The sequence below is a fragment of the Phyllobates terribilis genome, unplaced genomic scaffold (genome assembly GCF_046119375.1).
Source record: "Phyllobates terribilis strain yellow unplaced genomic scaffold, ASM4611937v1 Scaffold_1__5_contigs__length_1240528914, whole genome shotgun sequence".
In the NCBI taxonomy this organism is placed as follows: domain Eukaryota; kingdom Metazoa; phylum Chordata; class Amphibia; order Anura; family Dendrobatidae; genus Phyllobates; species Phyllobates terribilis.
This window is the reverse complement of record NW_027362761.1, coordinates 972,842,385-972,867,851: the sequence shown is the minus strand read 5'-3', so window position 1 is coordinate 972,867,851 and position 25,467 is coordinate 972,842,385. Positions and strand designations below refer to the sequence as shown.

General features: G+C 45.7%; 1 protein-coding gene across 3 annotated transcripts in view; it reads right to left on the bottom strand.

Moving 5' to 3' along the window:
* The window catches only part of LOC141156404 (EF-hand calcium-binding domain-containing protein 6-like), a 320,593-nt gene extending 298,672 nt beyond the window's left edge, over positions 1–21,921 (bottom strand). For 2 of the 3 annotated variants that reach the window (XM_073642606.1, XM_073642599.1), the window contains exons 1-2: positions 21,753–21,921; positions 15,124–15,420 (exon numbers count right to left, since the gene is read on the bottom strand). In XM_073642606.1, the coding sequence (XP_073498707.1) occupies positions 15,124–15,412 (289 nt within the window). In that variant the 5' untranslated portion in view covers positions 15,413–15,420; positions 21,753–21,921. The remainder of the gene's footprint in view (positions 1–15,123; positions 15,421–21,752) is intronic. The other variant, XM_073642612.1, reaches the window with a different exon arrangement.
* Positions 21,922–25,467: the final 3,546 nt, after the last annotated feature.

Genomic DNA, 25,467 nt, shown 5'->3' with positions numbered 1-25,467 from the left:
ACAAGTAGATTCAAAGATGTAGGGTATGGCACCCCTCCATCAGGGTATGAGAGAAGACAGCGGCATCAGACCCTAGGTAGGGTCAGTCACTGATGACCATCCAGGCGAGTTTGGTGTCTTTGGATGGGACGACCTATGCTGCAGGACTGGTGAGACTGTTCCTTTTTTTCATTTTTCACCTTATAATTATACAGTATTGTCTCTAAACAGGAGTATGCTGTTGGTTAGGTGAAGTGAGTTGATAAACGGACATTACCCTTGAATTGTATAACCATTGTTATCACCTTTCCCATACAAGGTTAAGGGCTATTTTTAGTTTACGTGTTTTGTGTGTGTGACACCCCAGGGGTCTGGTTGCCACAGTAATAGAGATATTATGTCTGAGAGCAAGTGGGAGGTTTCTCTGGTCAGGAGCCCTAAGCATGCAACACGGCCCACCCAGACCTGGGAGGGGAGGAATCTGCCCTTATAAACTGGGTCTGGGGCGGGATTAGGTGAGACAGAGCCTGCAGAACAAGCAGAGCAGTCAGAGCCTGGAGTGAAGTTCCAGACAGAGGGAAAGCAAGAACTAGGAGCTCTGTAGGAGCAGGAGCGAGTGCCAGAGGCTGGAAGCTAGAGAGCTCGCCTTGGCTGAAGACACTAATACCGGACACGGAGTCCGAGGCTGTGGGGACATCCAGGTCCAGCAGCAGAATCCAACCGGCAGGGGATTCCATGTCCTCTGGCCTTAGAAACCCGAAGGCACGGTCACAAGCAAGGGACCAGCACCGCCATCGTGAAGCGAAGGCTGACGGAAGGCCCCAAGTCACCGGCCATACGGGTGAGCACCACACGGTATACTCAGGGACGTGGGCTACTTCTACCCGCATAGAGCAAGGTAGCCAGGAAAGAGTGCAGATAGTCGGGGAGGCCTACAACTCCACCTGGCCAGGGGAGATCCTGCTTGCTCACAGACTGACCAGGCCCCTACTGCTAACCAGTACTCCCGGGAGGGTCTGCTTTATACCATCAGTAAAGACCCTGAACTGCACCACACGTCTCTGTGATTCCTTGCCGCACCAGCACCATTACTACTGGGACGCTCACACCATCACTCCCATCATCCACATTAGCTGCCCTGAGGCAATACTTCTCCCGTGGGGAGTTATCCCATACTCGGCTGCGCAAACTACATCAGCCTCAGCGGTCTGCAGCGCAGCGGCGGTCCCCACTGACCGCAATCCACGGGTGGCGTAGTCGGACAATTACAATACCAATAGACTGCCACTGGTTTGACCGCCCTGGGCACGGACCGGGTCACCGCCACACTGAGACTACAACCCCCAGCGATCCGGCTCCGGGTATCCCCCTGCACAGCACAGGCCCAGGGGGCGCGTCAACTTTGGCGTAGTCGGCAGGATTTCGTGCCCGCAACCACCGGGTACTGCGTGCCTGAAAAAGAGACTTTTATACTTACCTGTAGTGAAGTTTCCCGCCGTCCGGAGCCGTTTCCCGCCATCGGACGCTATCTTGGACCGTTTCCCGCCGTCTTCTGCCTTCTTCCCGCCATCCGCAGCTGCTTCCCGCCTTCGGACGCCATCTTCGGGACGCCGCGCGGGAAGAAGAGGGGCGTGGACGCCGAAAGCGCGCGAGATCCGAAGCTCCGCCCCACGCTCCGCCCCACGCTCCGACGCTGCGTAAGGTCCTGGAAGGAAGGAAGAGCGATGCTGACGTCATCGGAGCGCGACGCCAGGTCCTCAACCCCGACGATCGACTGCGGAGCCGCGACCTACGGAAGAAGAGCATCGCAAGGTAAGCCACGGTCCACTAGGGGGGAAGGAGGATGTCGGACACCGAGGGGAGCTCCACTGCCACAGCCACCGCCAGCGCAACCGCTGCAGCAGTCATGCCATTCACCATGCCCTATATCCCGGGGGCAACCTGGCTACCCCAGTACTCAGAAGAGTCACATACCCTGAGTGACTTTAGGGAAAGACTTGATAGCCTCTTCCAGGTATACCCCCTCACAGAAGAGCAAAAAGTGAGCATTCTGGTGGCCCAGTTAATCGGGGCAGCCCAAAGGGAGGTAAAGTCCTGGTCACCTGGGAAGAAGAGGACTGTCAGAGAGATACTAGCCCGGCTGAAAGACACGTTTGACACCCGCACCTCAGCCGAGATAAAACTAAGATTTTATGAGTGCAAACAACGGGCACATGAAAGTATAAGAGACTATGCCCTAAACTTACAAGAGGCCCTGAGAGCCATTAAGCAGGCAGACCCTGACAGCGTGGGAAATGAAGACAAGCTGTTGACCGAACAATTTATTGAGGGTCTACTGTGCAATGCCCACCGAACCCAGTTGCGGGCAATGGCCTTACAGGACCCTGACCTGGACTTTGCACAGTTCAAGGACAGAGCCATCCGGGTGCTCCGAGAACCGGCACCAGGTGGCGCTGTGACCCACAGGCGCCCTGCTATCACTTATCACCAGGAGACGGCGCCCTTGTCTGCAGGGCCTGTGGGAGCTGATGCGCAGGCTTTGAACAACAACCCGGCTACAGACCTGCACCATCAGGTCCAAGAGCTGACTAAGAGCGTTGCCGCGCTAACCAGAACTGTGCAGTCTTTACAGGTCTCTTCTCCAGGAAAGATCCAGCTGGCATCCGGACCGGAGGACGTCCCGTGGCGCCGACTGAGGAGGACCCCACCGGCCAGAGGAAGACCCAGCGACAGATACAACGAGGACGGACGACCCATCTGCCGCCGCTGCAACCAACCCGGACATATGGCAAGGTACTGTCATTTAAACGGGCACAACCTGGGGTAGATGGCCAACCCCCAGGCATAAGATCATCAGGCCCATCAAACTGGCGTGATAAATACGTAGGGGGATGTCCGGTCTTGCTGGGGTACTGGATGGCATTCCTATGAGTGCCCTACTAGACACTGGGTCACAGGTCACCACCATCCCGTACGTGCTCTTCAAGCAGTACTGGAATGACTCGGACATAACCCGCTACCCAGATGACGACCTGAGCATTATAGCCAGCAATGGTCAGCCCGTGCCACAGATAGGATTTAAAGAGGTGACCATCAAGGTCGGTAAAGTTGAACTGCTGGCACAAGGACTTATCATTGTGGACATTGACCGTCGCGAGAGTCACCCAAAAATAACCCTAGGTACTAATGTAATCGAAAACTGTCTTGCAGAGGTGATTCTTATTTTGCAGCAGGTTGCCAAGAACGCCAGTTCCAGCCAACAGCGTGTGCTCCAAAAAGAGATCCGGGCACTGATGAAAAGGAAACAGGTGGAACTATCTGGTGGTGAGATAGGTAGCGTGAGAATGTGTGACCCGTTCCCTATTGCCATGCCCCCAAAAAGTGAGATGATGATTTGGTGCCGGGCAGCTATTGGTCTAAGAGGTAGAGACTACCAAGCAATGGTAGAACCCGTCTACTCAGACAGTAGGCCCACCATTTTGACAGCACGGGGGGTGGTCGATGTACGCCATGGGAGGGTGCCCGTCCGCATCATCAATATCGGGGAGAGAGAAGTATACCTGCCCCGGTATGCCACGCTAGCCAAATTGTTCACCATCAACCAGAACTCTGTACAGGCCGTGGAACCCTTGCCTCCATCTCAACCAGAGGAGGGTAACTGCTCTAAGAAACCAATGGAGGACTGGTGTCAGCAACTGCATTTGGGTACTGACTCCACTCCCTCACACCAAAAACAGGGAGTCTATCGGGTGGTTCAAGAGTACGAGAGAGTGTTTAGCAAACACCCGTTAGACTTTGGGCGAGTAAAGGGGGTAGAACATCACATCCCAACGGGAGACCACCCTCCTATAAAGGAGAGATACCGACTCGTACCCCCTGCACACTATCAACACGCCAAGGGGATGCTAAAAGACATGAAGGAGGCTGGGGTAATTAGGGACAGCTGTAGCCCCTGGGCAGCTCCACTAGTATTAGTGAAAAAGAAAGACAACACCATGAGGATGTGTGTAGACTACAGGAAGGTCAACCGTATCACACACAAAGATGCGTACCCGTTACCAAGGATAGAAGAGTCCTTAGCTGCCTTAAAATCTGCTAACTTCTTCTCTACTTTGGATCTCACTAGCGGGTACTGCCAGGTTCCTGTAGCAGAGGCGGACCGGGAGAAGACCGCATTCACCACCCCGATGGGACTCAGCGAATTTAACTGTATGCCGTTCGGGCTCTGCAACGCACCAGGAACCTTCCAACGGTTGATGGAATGCTGTCTGGGACACCGGAACTTCGAGACGGTCCTATTATACCTGGACGACGTCATCGTCTATTCCAAGACCTATGAGGACCATCTGGAACACCTGGCAGAAGTGTTTGAAGCCCTGGCGAACTATGGCCTAAAGGTAAAACCCTCAAAGTGTCATCTACTGAAGCCAAAGGTACAGTACCTGGGACACGTGGTGAGTGCTGACGGAGTGGCTCCCGACCCTGACAAGATCACCGTGATCAAGGACTGGCCAAGACCATCCAGCATAAAGGAAGTGCGGCAGTTCCTCGGGTTGGTAGGCTACTACCGAAGATTCATTCCCGGTTTTACCAAGAAGGCAGCTCCTATGCAGGACCTCCTGATAGGCCAGTCCAGGAAGGCCAAAAACCAGAAGCCACCCTTCAAATGGGAAAAGCTGGAAGAGGAGTCCTTCCGCCAGCTGAAGATGGCCCTCACGGGGGATGAAAGCCTGGCGTACCCTGATTACAGCCAGCCCTTTATCCTCTACACGGACGCAAGCAACATCGGGCTAGGAGCCGTACTGTCCCAAATCCAGCAGGGGAGAGAACGGGTGATTGCTTACGCCGAAAACTGCGACCCACGGAAAGAAACCCTGAGAATTACAGCTCGTTCAAGCTCGAGTTCCTGGCAGTGGTGTGGGCAGTAACCGAACGTTTCAAGCATTACCTTGCCTCTTCCAGGTTCACCGTGTACACGGACAACAACCCGTTGACACACCTGGACACTGCAAGACTGGGTGCCCTGGAGCAGAGATGGATGGCCCGCCTGTCCAATTTTGAGTTCACAATCAAATACCGGGCAGGACACTCCAATACCAACACGGACGCCCTGTCCAGAATGCCAAACCTACCAGATGAAGGGGAGGATCCAGAAGAATTGGAAGAGATCGAACTCCCTGCATTTCACCGTCATGGGATTACCAAGTATTCCCACCATGTGAGGGGCCAGCAATACGCTATGTTCAACCCCTTACCCCACTACAACTGGGCGGAGACGCAAGACAGTGACCCCGCAGTCCGTCTGGTGAAGGAAATGCAGACCCAGGCTGACGCCCGCCTAGACCCAGACGCTCCGGAAGAGACCAAGCAACTGTGGACGGAGAAGAGCAGACTGTTCCTCTACAAGGAGAAGTTGTGCCGCAGAATGGTCAATTCCCGGACACATGAGCTGATCTGGCAGGTGGTGGTACCGAGACAGGACGCGGCTATGGTGCTGGAGGCCTACCACAATGGGGCCGGGCACTTCGGATGGAAGAAGCTGGAGTTCCTGCTGCGTGAACGGTTCTACTGGATAGGCATGAGAGGAGCCATTGAGAGGTGGTGTAGAGACTGTGGCCCGTGCAATCTAAGAAGAAGGGACCGTGCCAGCCAGAGGACTCCCCTGCAGCCCATCATCACCAGGCAGCCGCTGGAACTGGTCGCTCTGGACCATGTTAAACTGGCTCCAAGCAGAAGCGGGTATGTCTACGCCCTAACCATCGTGGATCACTACTCCCGATTCCTAGTGGTGGTCCCCGTCAATGACTTAACAGCACAAACAGCAGCTAGAGCCTTCCAGCTGCACTTCTGCCGCCCACACGGGTACCCGGACCAAGTGCTGACGGACCAAGGACCAGCCTTCGAAGCGGAGGTCTTCCAGGAGTTCTGCAACCTGTATGGCTGCAAGAAGATAAGAACAACGCCCTATCACCCCCAAACCAATGGACTCTGCGAGAAGATGAACCAGGTGGTGATAGATCTGCTAAAAACATTGCCCCTGGAAGAACGCAGTCTGTGGCCTGAGAAACTGCCCGATCTGGTGGACCTGTATAACCACATCCCGGTAGGTTCCACCAACTGTACCCCGGCTTACCTAATGCGAGCAAGACCTGGTAAGCTGCCTGTTGACCTGGATATGGGAGTCCTGATACCCGAGGACACCTCACCAGAGACAGACTGGGATACAGAACGGCAGCAGCAGTACCGGAAAGTACTAGAGAGCGTCGAGCGAAGTCTCTGTCAATCAAGAGAAAGGCAGGAGAGAACTTATAACCAACATGCTCCCGCTGTTCCCCTGGTACCTGGAGAGCAGGTCTTGAAAAGAAAAAGGCGGCTCCATAAGTTGGACGACCAATGGGAAAAGGAACCGTACACCATACTGCCCTCAAGCCACCATAATCCAAAGGTGTACGTCATCAGCAAGGATGGAGGAGAGACCACAGCCACTGTCTCCAGAGACCACCTGAAAAAGTGCCCCGAGAAGTTGCAAAGCACGGATGAAGATCAGGAAGACCCTCAACCCGTAGAGGAAAAGGAGGAAATGATCACTACCGTACTCGGAGACTTTCCCCGGTCCTGGACACAAGTAAACAACGCTATCGTGGTGCCCGTCCTCACCTTTCTCCATCCAGCCCCTCAAGTGCCTACAGAAGACCAGGTAGAGCTGGAAGAGCAGCCGGCCCAGGAGGCAGAAGAATCCACACCAGCAGCACAGGAGAATCAACCCTCTGCTAGTAGTGAGCCTGCCGTGCCCCTAGTGAGCCAAAGAGTGCGCAGACAGCTGCCCAGCTTACCTATAACATCCCCTACACCCTGTAGTGCAGGACCAGTTAGTGAGCTCCGTAGGTCCACTAGAGTCACTAGAGGTCAGATGCCCGCTCGCTGGAGAATATAACTAATGCACTGTGAATTTATCTGTTTCTTGAAAATGTTTATGGTTTATGTTTGTTGCCTGTTATTAATTATGTTTCTCAGTTACCCTGCAGATTTATTTGGACTAACAGGTTATGGACACTGGATAACCGGAACATTCTTGTAGATAGTTGCACCTCGGTGCCTCTTGCGAAGACAGCCGCGGAAGAGAAAACCTGTCTGGCGTGGCCTACTTGCGGCCCAAAGTAGCTAGCTCCAGCCTTGCAGCCACGCCCAGGGCCAACGCAAGGGGTTTGCTTCGGACAGGTCCCCTACTTCGCTTAAAGCTTCACCTTGGGTGATATGGACACCCGGTTGCGGACACGCCGTGACCTTTAAAGAACTAAAGCTTCTTGTAAATATGTTATTGTGTTATTGTTATACCCTGTATTTATGTTTCTTAAAAAAATGTGTTTAGTCCCGGAGTACTAAAATTTACTAGGGGGGAATGTGACACCCCAGGGGTCTGGTTGCCACTGTAATAGAGATATTATGTCTGAGAGCAAGTGGGAGGTTTCTCTGGTCAGGAGCCCTAAGCATGCAACACGGCCCACCCAGACCTGGGAGGGGAGGAATCTGCCCTTATAAACTGGGTCTGGGGTGGGATTAGGTGAGACAGAGCCTGCAGAACAAGCAGAGCAGTCAGAGCCTGGAGTGAAGTTCCAGACTGAGGGAAAGCAAGCACTAGGAGCTCTGTAGGAGCAGGAGCGAGTGCCAGAGGCTGGAAGCTAGAGAGCTCGCCTTGGCTGAAGACACTAATACCGGACACGGAGTCCGAGGCTGTGGGGACATCCAGGTCCAGCAGCAGAATCCAACCGGCAGAGGATTCCATGTCCTCTGGCCTTAGAAACCCGAAGGCACGGTCACAAGCAAGGGACCAGCACCGCCATCGTGAAGCGAAGGCTGACGGAAGGCCCCAAGTCACCGGCCATACGGGTGAGCACCACACGGTATACTCAGGGACGTGGACTACTTCTACCCGCATAGAGCAAGGTAGCCAGGAAAGAGTGCAGATTGTCGGGGAGGCCTACAACTCCACCTGGCCAGGGGAGATCCTGCTTGCTCACAGACTGACCAGGCCCCTACTGCTAACCAGTACTCCCGGGAGGGTCTGCTTTATACCATCAGTAAAGACCCTGAACTGCACCACACGTCTCTGTGATTCCTTGCCGCACCAGCACCATTACTACTGGGACGCTCACACCATCACTCCCATCATCCACATTAGCTGCCCTGAGGCAATACTTCTCCCGTGGGGAGTTATCCCATACTCGGCTGCACAAACTACATCAGCCTCAGCGGTCTGCAGCGCAGCGGCGGTCCCCACTGACCGCAATCCACGGGTGGCGTAGTCGGACAATTACAATACCAATAGACTGCCACTGGTTTGACCGCCCTGGGCACGGACCGAGTCACCGCCACACTGAGACTACAACCCCCAGCGATCCGGCTCCGGGTATCCCCCTGCACAGCACAGGCCCAGGGGGCGCGTCATGTGCGTCTTTCACCTAATTGTCTTTTTAAAGAATATATTAACCACTTTGTGCCAGAGCCTGTTTTTGTCTTCGTGACCAGGCCAATTTTTTTAATTCTGACCACTGTCACTTTATGAAGTAATTACTCTGGAACGCTTCAACGGATTCCCCTGATTCTGAGAATGTTTTTTAGTGACATATTGTACTTCATGATAGTGGTAAAATTTCTTCGATATCACTTGCGTTTATTTGTGAAAAAAACGGAAATTTGGCGAAAATTTTGAAAATTTTGCAATTTTCAAACTTTGAATTTTCATTCCCTTAAATCAGAGAGATATGTCACACAAAATAGTTAATAAATAACATTTCCCACATGTCTACTTTACATCAGCACAATTTTGGAACCAAAATTTTTTTTCTATTAGGAAGCTATAAGGGTTAAAAGTTGACCAGCGATTTCTCATTTTTCCAACAAAATTTACAAAAACATTTTTTAAGGGACCACATCTTATTTGAAGTGACTTTGAGGGGCCTTTATGACAGAAAATACCCAAAAGTGACACCATTCTAAAAACTGCACCCCTCGAGGTGCTCAAAACCACATTCAAGAAGTTTATTAACCCTTCAGGTGTTTCACGGGAATTTTTGGAATGTGGAAGAAAGCAATGAACATTTAACTTTTTTTCACAAAAATGTTACATTACACCCAATTTTTTTATTTTCACAAGGTAACAGCAAAAAAAGGACTGCACAATTTGTAGTGCAATTTCTCATGAGCGCACTGATACCCCATATATGAGGGAAAACCACTGTTTGGGCGCACTGCAGAGTTCGGAAGGGAAGGAGCGCCATTAGACTTTTTGAATGTAAAATTTGTTTGAATAATTAGCGGACGCCATGTTGCATTTGGAGAGCTCCTGATGTGCCTAAACAGTGGAAACCCCCCAGCAAGTGACACCATTTTGGAAACTAGACCCCTTAGGGAACTTATCTAGATGTGTGGTGAGCACCTTGAACACCAAGGTGCTTCACAGAAGTTTATAATATTGAGCTGTAAAAATAACATTTTCACATTTTTCCCACAAAAAAGTTTTTCATCCCTTAATTTTGCATTATCATAAGGGTAATAGGATAAATCGCACCATGAAATTTGTTGTGCAATTTCTCCTGAACACGCCGATACCCCATATGGGAGGGAAAACCACTGTTTGGGCGCACGGCAGTGTTTGGAAGGGAAGGAGCGCCATTTGACTTTTTGAATGTAAAATATGCTTGAATAATTAGCGGACGCCATGTTGCATTTGGGGAGCCCCTGATGTGCCTAAACAGTGGAAATCCCCCACAAGTGACACCATTTTGGAAACTAGACCCCTTAGGGAACTTATCTAGATGTGTGGTGAGCACCTTGCACCCCCACGTGCTTCACAGAAGTTTATAATATTGAGCAGTAAAAATAAAATTTTCACATTTTTCCCACAAAAAATGTTTTATCCTCAGATTTTACATTTTCACACAGGGCAATAGGTAACACACACACAATTTCTTCTAAAAGTGGCAATACCCCATATGTAGCTGTATCATACCGCTTAGCCATACGGCGAGATCTGGGAGGGACGGAGCGCTGTTTGACAATTGGAGAACAAATTATTGTAGAATAGGCATTTGGATTTGGGAGCACAAAATTTTCTGATTTTCTTTTGGGGGGCAAGGGCCATTTCGCTTTTCCAGAGCCTTTCTGCTACCAGTAACTTGGAAGTCCCTTATATCTTTAACAGATAACGGACCTGAGTGGGGACTAGCTTTTTTTGAAGACTGAGTTGAAGCTTTTATTGGGAACATTTTACGTAACATTTATCCAGCGCTCTAGGCTGAGCACTTACATCGGGATTTCCATCTAAATTTCCAAGTGACCAAGTGATGTAATTCAGATGAAACCCCTGCCGGATCCATTCACTGTAATGAGGCAGCAGAGTTACTCTGGACTCCGTCTGGCCTCTGTTTAGTGATGTCCTTTTTTTAAGATGTGCACAAAATTGTGGCCAACCGCACTTTTATGCACGCCTAAAAAAACTGACACCGTGGGATCACAGGCCAGACGGCATCCACAGTGGCCTATATCTGCCTCCTTACAGGGAATCTCCTGCCGTGGGTTACGTCTGAATCACGTATTTCAGAGATTTACACGGAAACTCTGGTGTAAGTGCTCAGCGCAGAGTGCAAGATAAATGTGAGCAGAGCCTTACTGCGATCTTTGGGAGACATAATAAACAAATCAGTAGCAGGTGAAGAATTGGTTTTATTTATTTTTTTACGCCGTTCCTCGTGCGGTATAAGTGATGAGATTACTTTATTCTTCGGGTCGGTGCGATTACAGAGATACCAGATTTATATCAGGTTTTTATGATTGACAGCTGTCACACACTAAAAGACGCTTTTTTTGCAAAATCTAGTTTTTGCATCGCCATATTTTGAGAGCTATAATTTTTCCATATTTCGGCCGACAGTCATGTGATGGCTTGTTTTTTGCGGGACTAGTTGACATTTTTATTGGTACCATTTTTGGGTACGTGACATTTTTTGATCGCTTTCTATTCCGTTTTTTGGGAGGTAAAATTAACAAAAACCAACAATTCAGGAATTGTTTTTTGAGGGTTTTTTTTATGCCGTTCTGCATGTGGTAAAAGTGATAAGGCAGCATTATTCTTCGGGTCACTATGTTTACAGCGATACTACACTTACTGTATATTTTTTTTATGTTTTGGCGCTTTTACACAATAAAACAATTTTATAGAGAAAATATTTTTTTGCATCGCTTTATTCTGAGAGCTATAACTTTTTTATTTTTCGGCTGATGGAGCTGTATGGCTGCTTTTTTTTGCGGAACAAGATGACGTTTTCAGCGGTATCATTTTTATTTCCATTTTGCTTTTTGATCGCATATTTTTCCACTTTTTGTTTGGCGATATGATGAAAAAGCATAGTTTTTTGCTCTGTTTTTTATTTATTTTTATTACGGTGTGCACAGAAGGAGTTAATTAGTGTGACAGTTTTATAGATTGGGTTGTTTCGGACGTGGCGATACCAAATATGTGTACTTTTTTTGTTTTTGCATAAATATACGGATTTATTGGTTTAATATTTTATTTATTTATTTTTAGTTATTTTGTGATTTTTTTTAACAGCTTGAAAACATTTTTTAGACTTTTTTTTACATTTATAATTAGTCCCTGTATGGGACATTAATTTTTATTTTTCTAATCACTTCTCATGCAATGTAATAGACATGTATTGCATTGCATGAGAGCTCTGTGCTGACAGTTTTACATTGTCTGTCTCCTGCTAGACTTCAGCTGCAGGCTGAGCCTAGCAGGACACCATATATGGCAGATCCGGAGGCGGTCATGTGACCTCCGGGTGCCATAACAATGGCAGGTCCTGGAAGACATCAGGGGGCCGTCGGAGAGGTAAGTGGACAACCCCCTCTCCTCTCACTATATTCTATATGCCGCGATCACTATAGATCGCGGCATATAGAAGAAGGGTTAACATCATTGGTATCTGATCCAATCAGGTCCCGATGATGTCCCCTGTCAGAGCTATCGCTCTAAACCGCAACCGCAGCACTTGCAGGACCCTGGGGGTCCTGAGGGCTGCGGGACCACCAACCGTTCATAAACGTCGGCGCTGCACAGAGCCCAGGCAGTGCCGACGTTTATGTACAGTGGGCGGTCGGGAAGCGGTTAAAAGTTATACTTTAAGTCTGCTATATATGTTATATATACCAGATACTAATTTAATAAAGATTTCCTTATACAATGAAACCTCTTGAGATGACCAACCAAAACTGCATTGAAAAATGGTCTTCCAACAAATGTTGCCTCGTGATCAAAGCATTTATCCAGCACCGATTCTAAAATAAGCATCAGCAGCCTGTTTTTCATAGGAGGATGGTGTTTTGTGCTTGCATATTGTACATGCTGAAATTCAATATAGACCCATTGACTCCTGACCTAGGAAAATGTCATGCTTCTTTCAGTCTATGCATGTAAAATTCTCTTCTGCATTAACAGTTCGGTCTATTTTTGGAAATGTGAATTTTGTTGTATACTAATATACTGTATACTCCCACCATGCAAACCAAGATTCGGATGAGAAGGGCACTACAAGCTCTACTTCCTCTGAGTTCTACAAATCCATAAATTATGGCAAAAATAAAAAAAAATTGCCACTAAACAAATAAAGCATGATAATAATAATAATAACTAAAACATATGACATTTATTTTAATAAATCAATTTTGCATTTTTTGCAGAAAACAGTCAACTTTCTAGATGAGAGAGAGAGACTGTAATAAAGATTCACAAAAAGCAGAATAAAAGTGATATAAGATCTTGAGATCCTTAAGATATTTAAGAGAAACTGTGAGCACAATTTTGTAATGTAAAGACATGGCTGTAATGGTGCTGTAATACTGATTAAATTGATACCTTTAGTGAAGAAATCCGCTTTGTTATTCTTAGATAATCACTGTGAAGACCCGGAGTCTCCCGTGGGTGTAACGCTGCTCAGACAACACAGGGTGATGGTAAAACAGCGTGGCAATAGTTTATTGAACCACAAAGCGGACAATAAACACATAGAACAGTCCCAGCAAATACCCAAGATGGTACAACATTACACAGTCTCATCCTTCCTTCTTCACCCGCCTGGGATAGAACAGCTGCGATTTTGGAGACTTCCAGGGCCGACTACCTCAACCAGTGGCCCCCCGCTTCTGGTGGGCCCCCACAGAGAGAAAGTAGCGGCAAGCTTAGGAAGCTAGCAGTCCATTGAGGTACAAGACCAGGAGAATCAAGGGTCCCACCCTGGCCTCTCTGAGAGTTTCCATGGGGCCAGATGACCAGCAGGTCCCAATCTGGCTTCTTCAAATGTCTCCATGGGTTCCAGGCCACTGGTGGGTCCCTCCAGGCAACCCCAAACAACTTATCCATAGGGCCAGGTGACTTCCTCGTCTCACCCTGTTCTCCCCAAAATGTATCCATGTCTCTCTGATGGTCAATGGAGCAGATCCGAGTCTTTCCAGTCAGGGCCGATACCCTTAGGCTAGAATCATGTAAAATCCAAATCTGTCTCTTTTTGGATGCCATGCTATTTATCTACTTTCCTGAAGGATGTCTCTCATTCTCCTTGTAAAGTCTTTCTGATGCTCCTTGATTCTCCTTCCAGCACTACAGACATCCCTATTTATATTTACATCTGTGTAAGGTCATCAGTCAGAGGTAAGGGTGCAGGGCTCACACAAGTCTCATTGTTTGAGCTAATCAATTTACATAGTTGGTATCACAGGGGGCTCTTGTAAATACACATCTAGCTGGCTTTTTAGTACAATATGTCATTAGCATAGTAAACATCATTGTTTCCAAAGGAATAGAAGTCAGCATTCAGGGTTATACAAATACTATGACCTCTTTGATCGGCAAGAGAAATGCAAATACATTTATAAGTCAACACAACACAATAGTGTATTTCTCTTGACTTAACAAATCTAATTGTCTGGCTAATTAAGATTTTACGCTGTATCGGCACAATCACCATTTGAAATTTTCTGCTAATTAGAGTTGGGTGCACAGTGGCCGGACTGTACGGGGTCTTCTCCTCCCTGTGTGTGATTCTCCGGCCCCTCTGTTTGCCTCTCATGTGTAAATGACCTGCCACTTTGTTTGAAATCTCAGTAATGACTTCTCATTCACAGTGGAATCACAGACAGGTAGGAGAAGACCCCGTGTACAGTCCGGCCCCTGTGCGACGAAATCTAATTAGCAGAAAACTTCAAATGCTGATTAAATAAAAATTACTAAGCGGATTTCTTCACCAAAGGTATCAATGTAATCCGTAATGTAGTTACTGTCCCATTGCAGAAAAAGTCTTTATTTTACATTACAAAATCATGCTGACAGGTTCTCTTCAAAGGGAACCTGTCAGCTTGGAAATTATGGTACAAACTATGGGCAGAATCTTATAGGACAGGAGGAGTTTAGCATATTGAGTTGCTCACGTAACTGTACCTGTTGTATCCATTTTCTTCCATAAAATAAATGAAAACTTTTGAATTTGAAAAATCCATCATACGGTTCCAGAGATACAGGCCTTTATATTTAGTGATAATTCTATGGTCTTTACTAAGTGGGCGATACTGACAGGGTAATAATACTGAGCAGCCTAAAGACATGCCCCCAGGGAATCCTGTGAGCCACACCCTTTTGGTAAAGGCCAGAAAATTAGCGCTAAATAAAAAGGCGAACTGTATGAAGAATTTTAAAAAATATATATCACTCATGCGGGCCGCAAGTAAAAAATGACCACTTTTGACTTGTTGACAGGTTTTGTTTAGCAGTACCTTATCACTGAATAGCAGCCTTCCCTGTATAATTGTGCATAAACAGATAATGAATTGCACCGCCCACTTGACTTATAAACTCAGAGAGCAGGGATTATAATTTATAAGCAGCAAGTTACATTGAATCTGTAGCCATATGGCATCTGTTCAGCTTTTCCTGGTCTATGTCATTCTACTGGCAGATGAGATTTCATGCTCAATGTGACAGGTTCCCTTTAAGAAAGGTCAGTAAACATATTTATTAACTGTTGAGTTGTGATCTGATCTAAAATTTGGTGAGTAGTTATAAACCTGTTCTACATAGGTCACATGTAAACTTACCAAATATGGGGAGTCTAGTCTTGTTTTGGTCATTTGCAATGGTCACTTGTACACCTGGAATATGAGGTTTTAAAGGTGTAAGTGGTAGACTTCTGTCTCTGTAAGAGGACAACACTGTGTGAATGCTCCTTCTGGTTTGTGGTACTTTTTCCCTATGATGTGCTACATCAGCCCTAGAAAATCCTCTTAACGATAACGTTTCTGGGTCACCAAGTCGGGACAATGGATGCTCAATGATAGGCAGTCTAGGCATTGATAATCGGGGTGGTGATAGAAGATGATTAGACATCTTGTAATCTAGAAGACATGAAGAAAAAAAAACATAAAATATTCTGCATTACAGTTATACATATTAAATACATAATGAATATTAGCCAATATTAATACCACTTTGCACAGGAAAATGGCCACCAAGGCCAGATGTGAGGGACCACTGCTATGGGTCATCTCTTCCTATCTATGAAACCATTCTTTAGCTTTGGCCAAAATCTGGTCTTTGAGATTTCCCAGACGCTGTGATGTTTCTTCTGTTAGACTTGCTCTGTGTCTATATAAATAATAACACATAATTCTGGATTGTAAATGCTCCTCGTATTAAACAATATTCTACATTAATATAGTATGTACTGTGTGGTCCAAGCCATACCAGAACTTGTCTGGATGGGTTGCAGCACCTTTCTCCTGGACACTCCTGCTAACAGTCAGTGCACAGCAGGAACAGAACCATTCTGTACATTGTATAGTGGCCATTCTTGGGTATTGCAGCTCAGCACCTATTTAATAGTAGCTGAGCTGTAGTACCTGAGAATGGCCACTACACAATCTACAGAACTGTGGTGTTTTGGCTCTATACAAATGTGTACTTCCAGGTTCCACCAAACCTGGTAACAGCTGATTGGTGGGGTTTCGGTTTTTGGCCCCCTACCGATTTGATGTTGATGACCTATCCTAAGGATACACCATCAATATCAGTCCTGGACACTGCAAGTTGATTGGTGGGGAAGGAGCCCCTGTGCTGATATTGAGAAGGCAGAGCCCAGGGAGGGTGAATCCTGAGCGGTCTGCTACTGCAATTATGTAATCTCAGAAAACCTATGCCTCTATATAATAATAAAATTGTTTCTTAAAGAATTGTTTCCCTTTAAACCTCTGTAAATGTTAGTGCAGTGTAGTGTCAGTCTGTTAATATACTTACCTATCGACATCTTCTCTGGTATCAAGCACCGCTCTGGTCCTCTTCTGAGTCATGTGATGGCAATTCAGACTCTCCAGATCACACTGCACTCTGTGTGCCCCGACAGTGTATTTTATCAAGTAAATCCATGGAGTATGAGAATGAGGCTTATATTGTTAAAGAGACCTCCGGCTCACAAATAGATCACAGAATGATCCGGGGAGTCTGAATCACCGTCAGGTGACTCAGAAGAGAAACAGAATGGGAGGGCTTCTTTAAGCAAATGAGGCTGAAATTTGCCTCTATTTGTATACAGTGGGTACGGAAAGTATTCAGACCCCTTTACATTTTTCACTCTTTGTTTCATTGCAGCCATTTGGTAAATTCTAAAAAGTTCATTTTTTTTTTTTCGTTAAAGTACACTCTGCACCCCATCTTGACTGAAATAAAAACAGAAATGTAGATTTTTTTGCAAATTTATTAAAAAAGAAAAATTGAAATATCACATGCAAAGCTGGAAGGCCACTCATGTTCAGGGGCCCACCAGGGAATTCACCTGTACCCCTGTGGGCCAGTCTGAGCCTGCTTTCATCTTATGGAAAGAGGAGCTGTTTCAGAAGTTTCTCCGGTCTGGCAGGTTGAGTACCACTGCCGTGTCTGTAAATCATGCATGACAAAAAAGAACAAATAAAGTCTCGATAAAATCATCTACCATCATCCACAAAGCTACAGTCCGGACTGTCTGGAGTGATAATGACCAGATAAGCCACCATGATATTTAGAGTTACAGTATTACGGTACAGATTTTAACCGCTTGTTTCAATTATGCCCTTACATTCCAATACAGGTTATTAAGAGAAAGGAAACACTGGATTTGCTGCTATGACAACCTGTTGAATTTTATAATTAACATAAACAATTTAGAATTTTCAGAAGAAGGAAATTACATTTTATATGCAGAATCTACGTGTAACTGAACTCTGTAGGTCATAGGAAAGGTAAAGATGAGAAAGAAATCATTTCTTTCACCTGTTAGGTTTCTAAGCCACAAAGAATGTGTCTGTCTGGATTATATATGAGCAGAGAAGGGAATTTCTGTACGCTAATTTATGGCACGACGTACAACGTAACCCTAGTCAGACAAGAACATGCTGTGTACAATCTACAAAATTGGGATTGTGACTGCTTACCGCTATCAGACTGGCTCAGCGTCTACATCAATGCCAAAAGCAGTAGATAATTGACAATTCATCTCGTCACGCTAAGGTTTCACTTACACATCAGTGATTTTTCTTGTTGTAAAAACAGACAGCTTTTCCACGGTATTAAGAATCAGTGTTTAGTCCTTATACCAGTTTTTACTATCAGTGACATTTCATGTATGAAAAAATAAATACATAAATAAATTGCAAAGTTTCTCCTATACATTGCAATGTTAAAGAGAGACTATATGACTGATTTACATACATCTTCCCACCTGCTTGTTTTCCCTCTATCTCCAACCATTTATTTACCATTATTTGATTGACAGCTCTGGCTTTATAGTGACAGAAAAGGGCAGCTATAGATGAAAACCAAGCAGGAGGGAAGGTGTATTTAAATGATTGGCCCCACACGGTGCATCACGGCGGGGCCAATCATGTAACAGTCATTGTGTGCTGAAAGAGTCCCTTTGACCCCTTTCCGACCAGGTCAGTAATAGTACGCACCTGGTCGGAAAGGCCGGTTCAGTGGGGGCTCCGGCGCTGAGCCAGCACTGAACCGGGCACATGTCAGCTGATTATTACAGCTGACATGTGCCCGCAACAGCCGCGGGTGGAATCGCGATCCACCCGCGTCTGTTAACATGTTAAATGCCGCTGTCAATCTCTGACAGCGGCATTTAACTCGCACTTCCCGGGAAGCGCGTCCTAAGCCCCACCCATCGGTGACCCTGTCACGTGATTGCGGGTCATCGATGGATGGGCATGACAACCCAGGGTCTGCAACAGATGCCTGTGGTTGTCATGTCTCAATTGCTATGAGCGCCACCTAGTGGTCGGCGCTCCTAGCAAGTGAGCATTTCTCCTGCATACAAGCGATCTGCTCATCGCTTGTATGCAGTAGAAGCAATCAGACAACTGCTGCTTCTAGTCTCCTATGGAGACTATTGAAGCAAGCAAAAAATGGAAAAAAAAAGTTTTTAAAAATATAAAAAAAATAAAAAAAATATAAAAGCTTAAATCACCCCCCTTTCGCCCCATTCAAAATAAAATAATAAAAAAAAAAACACATACACATATTTGGTATCGCCACGTTCAGAATCGCCTGATCTATCAATATAAAAGAGGAATTAATCCGATTGGTAAACGGTGTAATGAGAAAAAAATTCTAAACGCCAGATTTACGTTTTTTTGGTCGCTGCAACATTGCAATAAAATGCAATAAGGGGCGATCAAAACATCGGATCTACCCCAAAATAGTATCAATAAATACGTCAGCCCGGCGCGCAAAAAATAAGCCCTCACCCTGCCCCAGATCCCGAAAAATGGAGACGCTACGGGTCTTGGAAAATGGCATCATTTTTTATTCTTTTTTAGCAAACTTTGGATTTTTTTTTCACCACTTAAATAAAAAAGAACCTATACATGTTTGGTGTCTACGAACTCGTAATGACCTGGAGAATAATAATGGTAGGTCAGTTTTAGCAGTCAGTGAACGTGGTAAAAAAAGGACCCAAAAAACAACTGTGGAATTGCATTTTTTTTGCAATTTCACCGCACTTGGATTTTTTTTCCGTTTTCCAGCACACAATATTGTGGCACCCCTGAGGGTTCAGTCGCCACAGAGGTACTGCATCTCACCCAGAGGTGTGGTATCTCACCCTCAGGTAAGGAAGGAGTACAGCTCAGGACCCTAACACCTGCATCCAACACATACCTGCAGCGGGGGCAGGGCGAGATTGCTCCTAAGGGAGAGCTCAGCCCCAGGTTCCCTGGCTGGCGGGAGGGGACTATGTAGTGGGTGTGGGTGGAGAAGGTAGCTTAGGGGAGCACATGACAGAGAGAGTATAAATAGGAAACCATCTTAGTTCGGTGTAAACAGTCAGAGGAGGAGAAGTGACAGGAGCAGAGGCTCTGTATGAGCTCTGCTCCAGAGGCGGGCCTAGCCAGTGAGGCCCAAGTCTGAGAGAAGAGAGGAGAGGGAGCAGGAAGGCTCCAGGAACAGAAGGGATCCCAGGGGTACGGGCAGTGCTGGAGGCCACCCGTACGCCCGAATCTGCCGGCAGGTGGAGGGGTCAGGCCAGAAGAAGGGAACCGGGTCCCTCAACTAGTGAAAGATTGCAAGTCTTAGCTAGAAACCGGAGGCTGCAGTACTTTAAGTCCTGTAGCCACAAGTCCACGCCAGTCTCACCAAGAAGGTAGCCACATAGGACCCAGGGGACGGAACATACGTCGCCCGCCAAGGCCCGCGGGTACCGGATTGAAGTCACTAGGTGTGAGGTGCAGGGAAGAGGCCAGAGAAAGGACACAGAAGGGGGTCCTGCTATGCACTCCGGAGCTATCTGGGGGTGGACTGAGCCCCTCACTGAGTACGCACATCACGACGGGGGAGATTGCTCTGGTACCTGTAATCTGGACTGCAACAACTGTGAGTAAAGACCCTGGGACTGCACTATCTTGTCTCTGTGTTCCTTGCTGCGCCATCCCTCACTGCACTACAACGCCCAGCACAACCTGCACAACCACCATCATCCACACACTGTTATACCATCATTGCTGCAAAACCACCAGCTTCAGAGGACTGTTCCGCAGCGGCGGCCCCTTTAGCCGCACTCCACAGGTGGTGTAGTTAGTCGGACTCTTTAATAAAACCCATATATAATTTCCCTTAGATTAACCACCCTGGGTCACGGACCGGGTCACCGCCACTGTGACTACAACCCCCAGCATCTACCGGCCCGGCACCGGGTACCCCACGGCCCAGGGGGCGCGTCAATATGGTAAAACCAGTGATGGCGTTTAAAAGTACAACTTGTCCTGCAAAAAATAAGCCCTCACACGTCCATATTGAACAAAAATTAAAAAAGTTCTGGCTCTATTATGATTCCAAAACATTCACCGTAGAGACCTTAGCGTTGTTTAAGACTATATTAGTCTTCTCAATCTGACTCGACTCATCATCCTCATTCATCTAATTGTATCTAACTTACAGGATAGTCATAGCGGGCATATCGTGTCTTAATATCACCATCCGATTTTCCCTTCCCCCTTGTTTTCCTGAAACATTTCTGTGTACTTCCAAGTATGTAAATAGTTATCTTTGTATACCTTGGCAACTTATGTTATGAACGAATCAAACAAGTTACCCGTCTATAAAAGACTATACTTTAAATACACTCAAGTCAGAAGTTGTCAGTAATGACTATCCTGCTGCATTACTGTCTCTCGACAGAACCAGTTACTTAAAGATGCTGCTGACACGGTGACTTGTAAGTCTGAGAAACAGTTAATTGTAGAAACATGGAGGCTATCGCACTTAGTGTATATAGGGGTGTTTGCTACCTGTGTTTTGGTGGCCATGACTAGCTCTGATATAGGGGCCCTAGTTGGAATTGTTTTGGGAGTTTGTTACAGCGGAAGTCAGGATGTGGACTGACTTTGACATGGGGGTACTACGAATGACAGTATACTCATAGACCCAGATTTCATAATGCAATCTTATGTTTATGTTTATTAGAATTTTTAATTCTGTAGTGTAAACTTCAACTTTGCTCTGCAAACCTTCATTGGGGTGTATATTATAATGTAAAATGTTACTTCTATACTGATTACATAATCATGTTTATAATTTCTATCCCTTTTTCTACAATTTTACCAAAAGTATTAATTCATGATTCACTTCTACATGTATCAATAATTTGCAAATGCCATGTTTATAACCCATAGTTTTTGGAATATTAAAACTTTTGAGTAAAAAATGTATAACAAAAAAAATATCTGTCAATGCAACAAATAAAGTATCAATAATAATTACAAAGATTGAGTTACACAGTAGAATTACCGTATATCCTTTACTGTCTATAAACATATTCCATCCGAGTCTTAACCTTCCACATTAAACAATGCTTCATTTGCCCCACAAAGAATATATACATTTACTACACAAATTATATAATATGACTGTTTTGCTGAATGAAATTGTGTTCCATCTTCCCAACACATTGTTTAATGTAGTGGGTCAATCTATCTCTTGTTAATCTTGTGCATTCAAAGAGTTAATAGACTTTTAATCTACCAAAACATCCATGCCTTTCATGCCTTCTGGATCTGTGCTGTACTGTGCATTTAAATGCAATCTATTCACTAACATTCCCTGTTTTGAACACATAACTTTTTACTTTCTTAAAGTGGAAACAAATCAAACTTTCTAAACTTTCTATAGTTCACATTTATAGATTCCATCCACTACTTACTGTGAGCCTGGTAATGAAGTTTTGCGTTTTAATTCCGTATTATCCGGGCTCGCTCGCTTTGTAGTCCTCACAGTGTTTGGTGTAGTGTTGTTCTCTTTTATTGAACAGAGACAGGTTGCTAGAGGCAACATGGAAACCCTAAAATCTCCTACCAATGCATTGTAAGAGGAGGCAGCCTCCAGCTCTGGGAGACCTAGCTGCCAATCAATGTTCTAACCCATCCCCTCCATTCATTGACATAGTGAATAGCAGTGACAGCCACACCTTTATATTGACTAAACAGCTCTATACACTATTCAGAAAGTGCACACTGTCATGTATAGTCTGTCAGCCCATTTTCTGTAATGCACCGGATCAGGTTAACTATTTGGCTCTAATGCCGCTTGATCTGCAAGTGTAACAATACTGGTTACTTACTTGTCACCTAAGTAAATAACAGCATTGTTAATTGAGTTCTTTCCAATGTCTGCATTTATGCAGTCGTGGTCAAAAGTTTTAAGACTGTCACAAGTTTTGATTTTCACAAAGTTTGCTGCTTCAGTTTTTATTGTGGCAATTTTCATTAAAGGGAATCTGTCAGTAGGATCAACCCTCCTAAAGGCTTGCAAGAAGCTGAATAAAGGGATATTTTGATATCTGCAATCCAATGTGTTATTCCAGAGAAATCCTTGTTTTTCTTATATGTAAATGAGCTCTTAAGTGTTACACACCTGCCCCTGATCTGGGCTCTGTTACCCAACACCCCGGTCCGCTAAACTTTCTTGTGCTCCATGTTGGGCTTTGCAAGTAGCCTGCCGTGCTCCCATGTGTTGAACTTCCCAGGCCTATGTAAGGCCTACCAAGACGCACACCTGAGTCTTGGTATTAACCCTCCATCAGGCGAAGCTCATCTGATAGGCACAGCTCAATTAGTTTTGTTTCCCTCTCTTCTCCAAATTATCAGAAAATCTACCCCCTCCCAGTTATTTCCTGTCTTTACATGCTCTTTGAAGCCTGATCTCACAGTGTTACAGTCACCTTCTGGAGAGCAGATCTGACCTTTGTGGCTTCTCAGGCTCACTGCGCCTGAACTCGTCTCACATTTAAGACTATGTGCCCACGATGCAGAAATGCTGCATATTTTTTACGCTTCTCCCTGGCAGGAAAAAACGCATGCGGATTGTACATGCGTTTTTTACATGCGTTTTTCCCGCCAGGTAGAAGCGTTTGTCAAGCGTTTTTGTATGCATTTCTGCATGCAGGTTATCAAGCGCTTTTCCAAGCGATTTTAGCATCACTAAAGTGCTTGACAACTTGGTCACACAATATAAATTCATGCAACCGGCATGGATTTATATAGTGTGACTAAGTAATAGTTTAAAAAAAAGAATAAGAATTGTAAAAAATAAAAATTATACTTACCTTCCGATGGCCCCCGGTCTCCTTCTCCGCTCCGTTCGGTCTCCCCGGTGTCTCGCGGTGGTGTGAAGGACCTGTGATGACGTCATTGAGTCATGTGACAGGTCACGCGACCGCCGACGTCAGCGGTCGCGTGACCTGTCACATGACTCAATGACGTCATGTCAGGTCCTCACACCACCGCGAGCCGCCCAACACATCGCACGCATCGCTGAGGGGGCCGGGGGACATCAGAAGATAAGTATAATCTTTTATTTTTTATTTTAAATTCTTTTTTTTTTTTCTATGGTACCCAGGTCTGGATGAGAGTCTCCTCTCCTCCAGACCTGGGTACCATCCGCATATTGAACCGTGTGATATCCGCATGTGCAGATGCAGTGATGCGGATGTCACGCGGTCCAATGCAAGTCAATGGCGGCGATTACGCTGTGTGTCCGCAAAATTAATGGCCATGCTGCGGATTGTTCCGCAATGATAATCCGCAGCGGAAATTTCCGCAGCATGTGCACAGCACATGCCGATTATCATTGGGGTCCATGGGGCACGTATTACCAAGCGTTTTTTAAGCGTTTTCGCTGCGGAAATTCCGTGGCAGAAACACTGGAAAAACGCATAGTGGGCACGCAGCCTTAAGGTTACTATTTTTAATTTTATTTATCACAATTGTTTATTTAGCTTGTTTTATTAACCCCTTAACCCCCGAGGGTGGTTTGCACGTTAATGACCAGGCCAATTTTTGCAATTCTGACCACTGTCACTTTATGAGGTAATTACTCTGGAATGCTTCAACGGAACCCCTGATTCTGAGACTGTTTTTTCGTGATATATTGTACTTCATGATTATGGTAAAATTTCTTCGATATCACTTGCGTTTATTTGTGAAAAAAATGGAAATTTGGCGAAAATTTTGCAATTTTCAAAATTTGAATTTTTATGCCCTTAAATCAGAGAGATATGTCACACAAAAGAGTTAATAAATAACATTTCCCACATGTCTACTTTACATCAGCACAATTTTGGAACCAAAATTTTTTTTTGTTAGGGAGCTATAAGGGTTAAAAGTTGACCAGCGATTTCTCATTTTTCCAACAAAATTTACAAAACCATTTTTTTAGGGACCACATCACATTTGAAGTCACTTTGAGGGGTCTTTATGACAGAAAATACCCAAAAGTGACACCATTCTAAAAACTGCACCCCTCAAGGTGCTCAAAACCACATTCAATAAGTTTATTAACTCTTCAGGTGCTTCACAGGAATTTTTGGAATGTGGAAGAAAAAAATGAACATTTAACTTTTTTCACAAAAATGTTACTTTAGACCCAATTTTTTTTATTTTCACAGGGGTAACAAGAAAAAATGGACCCCAAAATTTGTTGTGCAATTTCTCCTGGGCACGCAGATACCCCATATGTGGGGAAAAATCACTGTTTGGGCGCACGGCAGGGCTCGGGAAGGGAAGGAGCGCCATTTGACTTTTTGATTGTAAAATTTGCTTGAATAATTAGCGGACGCCATGTTGCGTTTGGAGAGCCCCTGATGTGCCTAAACATTGGAGCTCCCCCACAAGTGACCCTATTTTGGAAACTAGACCCCCCAAGGCACCTATCTAGATGCATAGTGAGCACTTGGAACCCTCAGGTGCTTCACAAATTGATTCGTAAAAATGAAAAAGTGAAAAAAAAAACACTTTTTAATTTTTATGAATCAATTTGTGAAGCACCTGGGGGTTCCAAGTGCTCACTATGCATCTATATAGGTGCCTTGGGGGGTCTAGTTTCCAAAATGGGGTCACTTGTGGGGGAGCTCCAATGTTTGGGCACACAGGGGCTCTCCAAACGCAACATGGCGTCCGCTAACAATTTGAGCCGATTTTCAATTTGTTAGCGGACACCATGTCGCGTTTGGAGAGCCCCTGATGTGCCTAAACAGTGGAGCTCAACCACAAGTGACCCCATTTTGGAAATTATACCCCTCAAGAATTTTATTAAGGTGTATAGTGAACATTTTGAACCCAGAGGTACGACACAGAATTTGATAACATTAGGTCATCATATTGAATAAGTTGTCATTAGTCTTGAGCTCAAGTGCTCGCTACTTGAGTTTGCATCGGGTACTCAGGTATGCACCATGTACTGAGTGTGCTCGAGTGACATGCTCGAGTCCCCGCTCGGATGTTTCACGGTTATTAGACACCCAAAAAAAAACATGCGGGGATCGCTCGTGCATGGCAGGCAATCCCCGCAAAGTTTTTTGGGCCGTGAAGCATATGGGGCAGAGACTCGAGCATGTCACTCAAATACCCACAATACTCAAT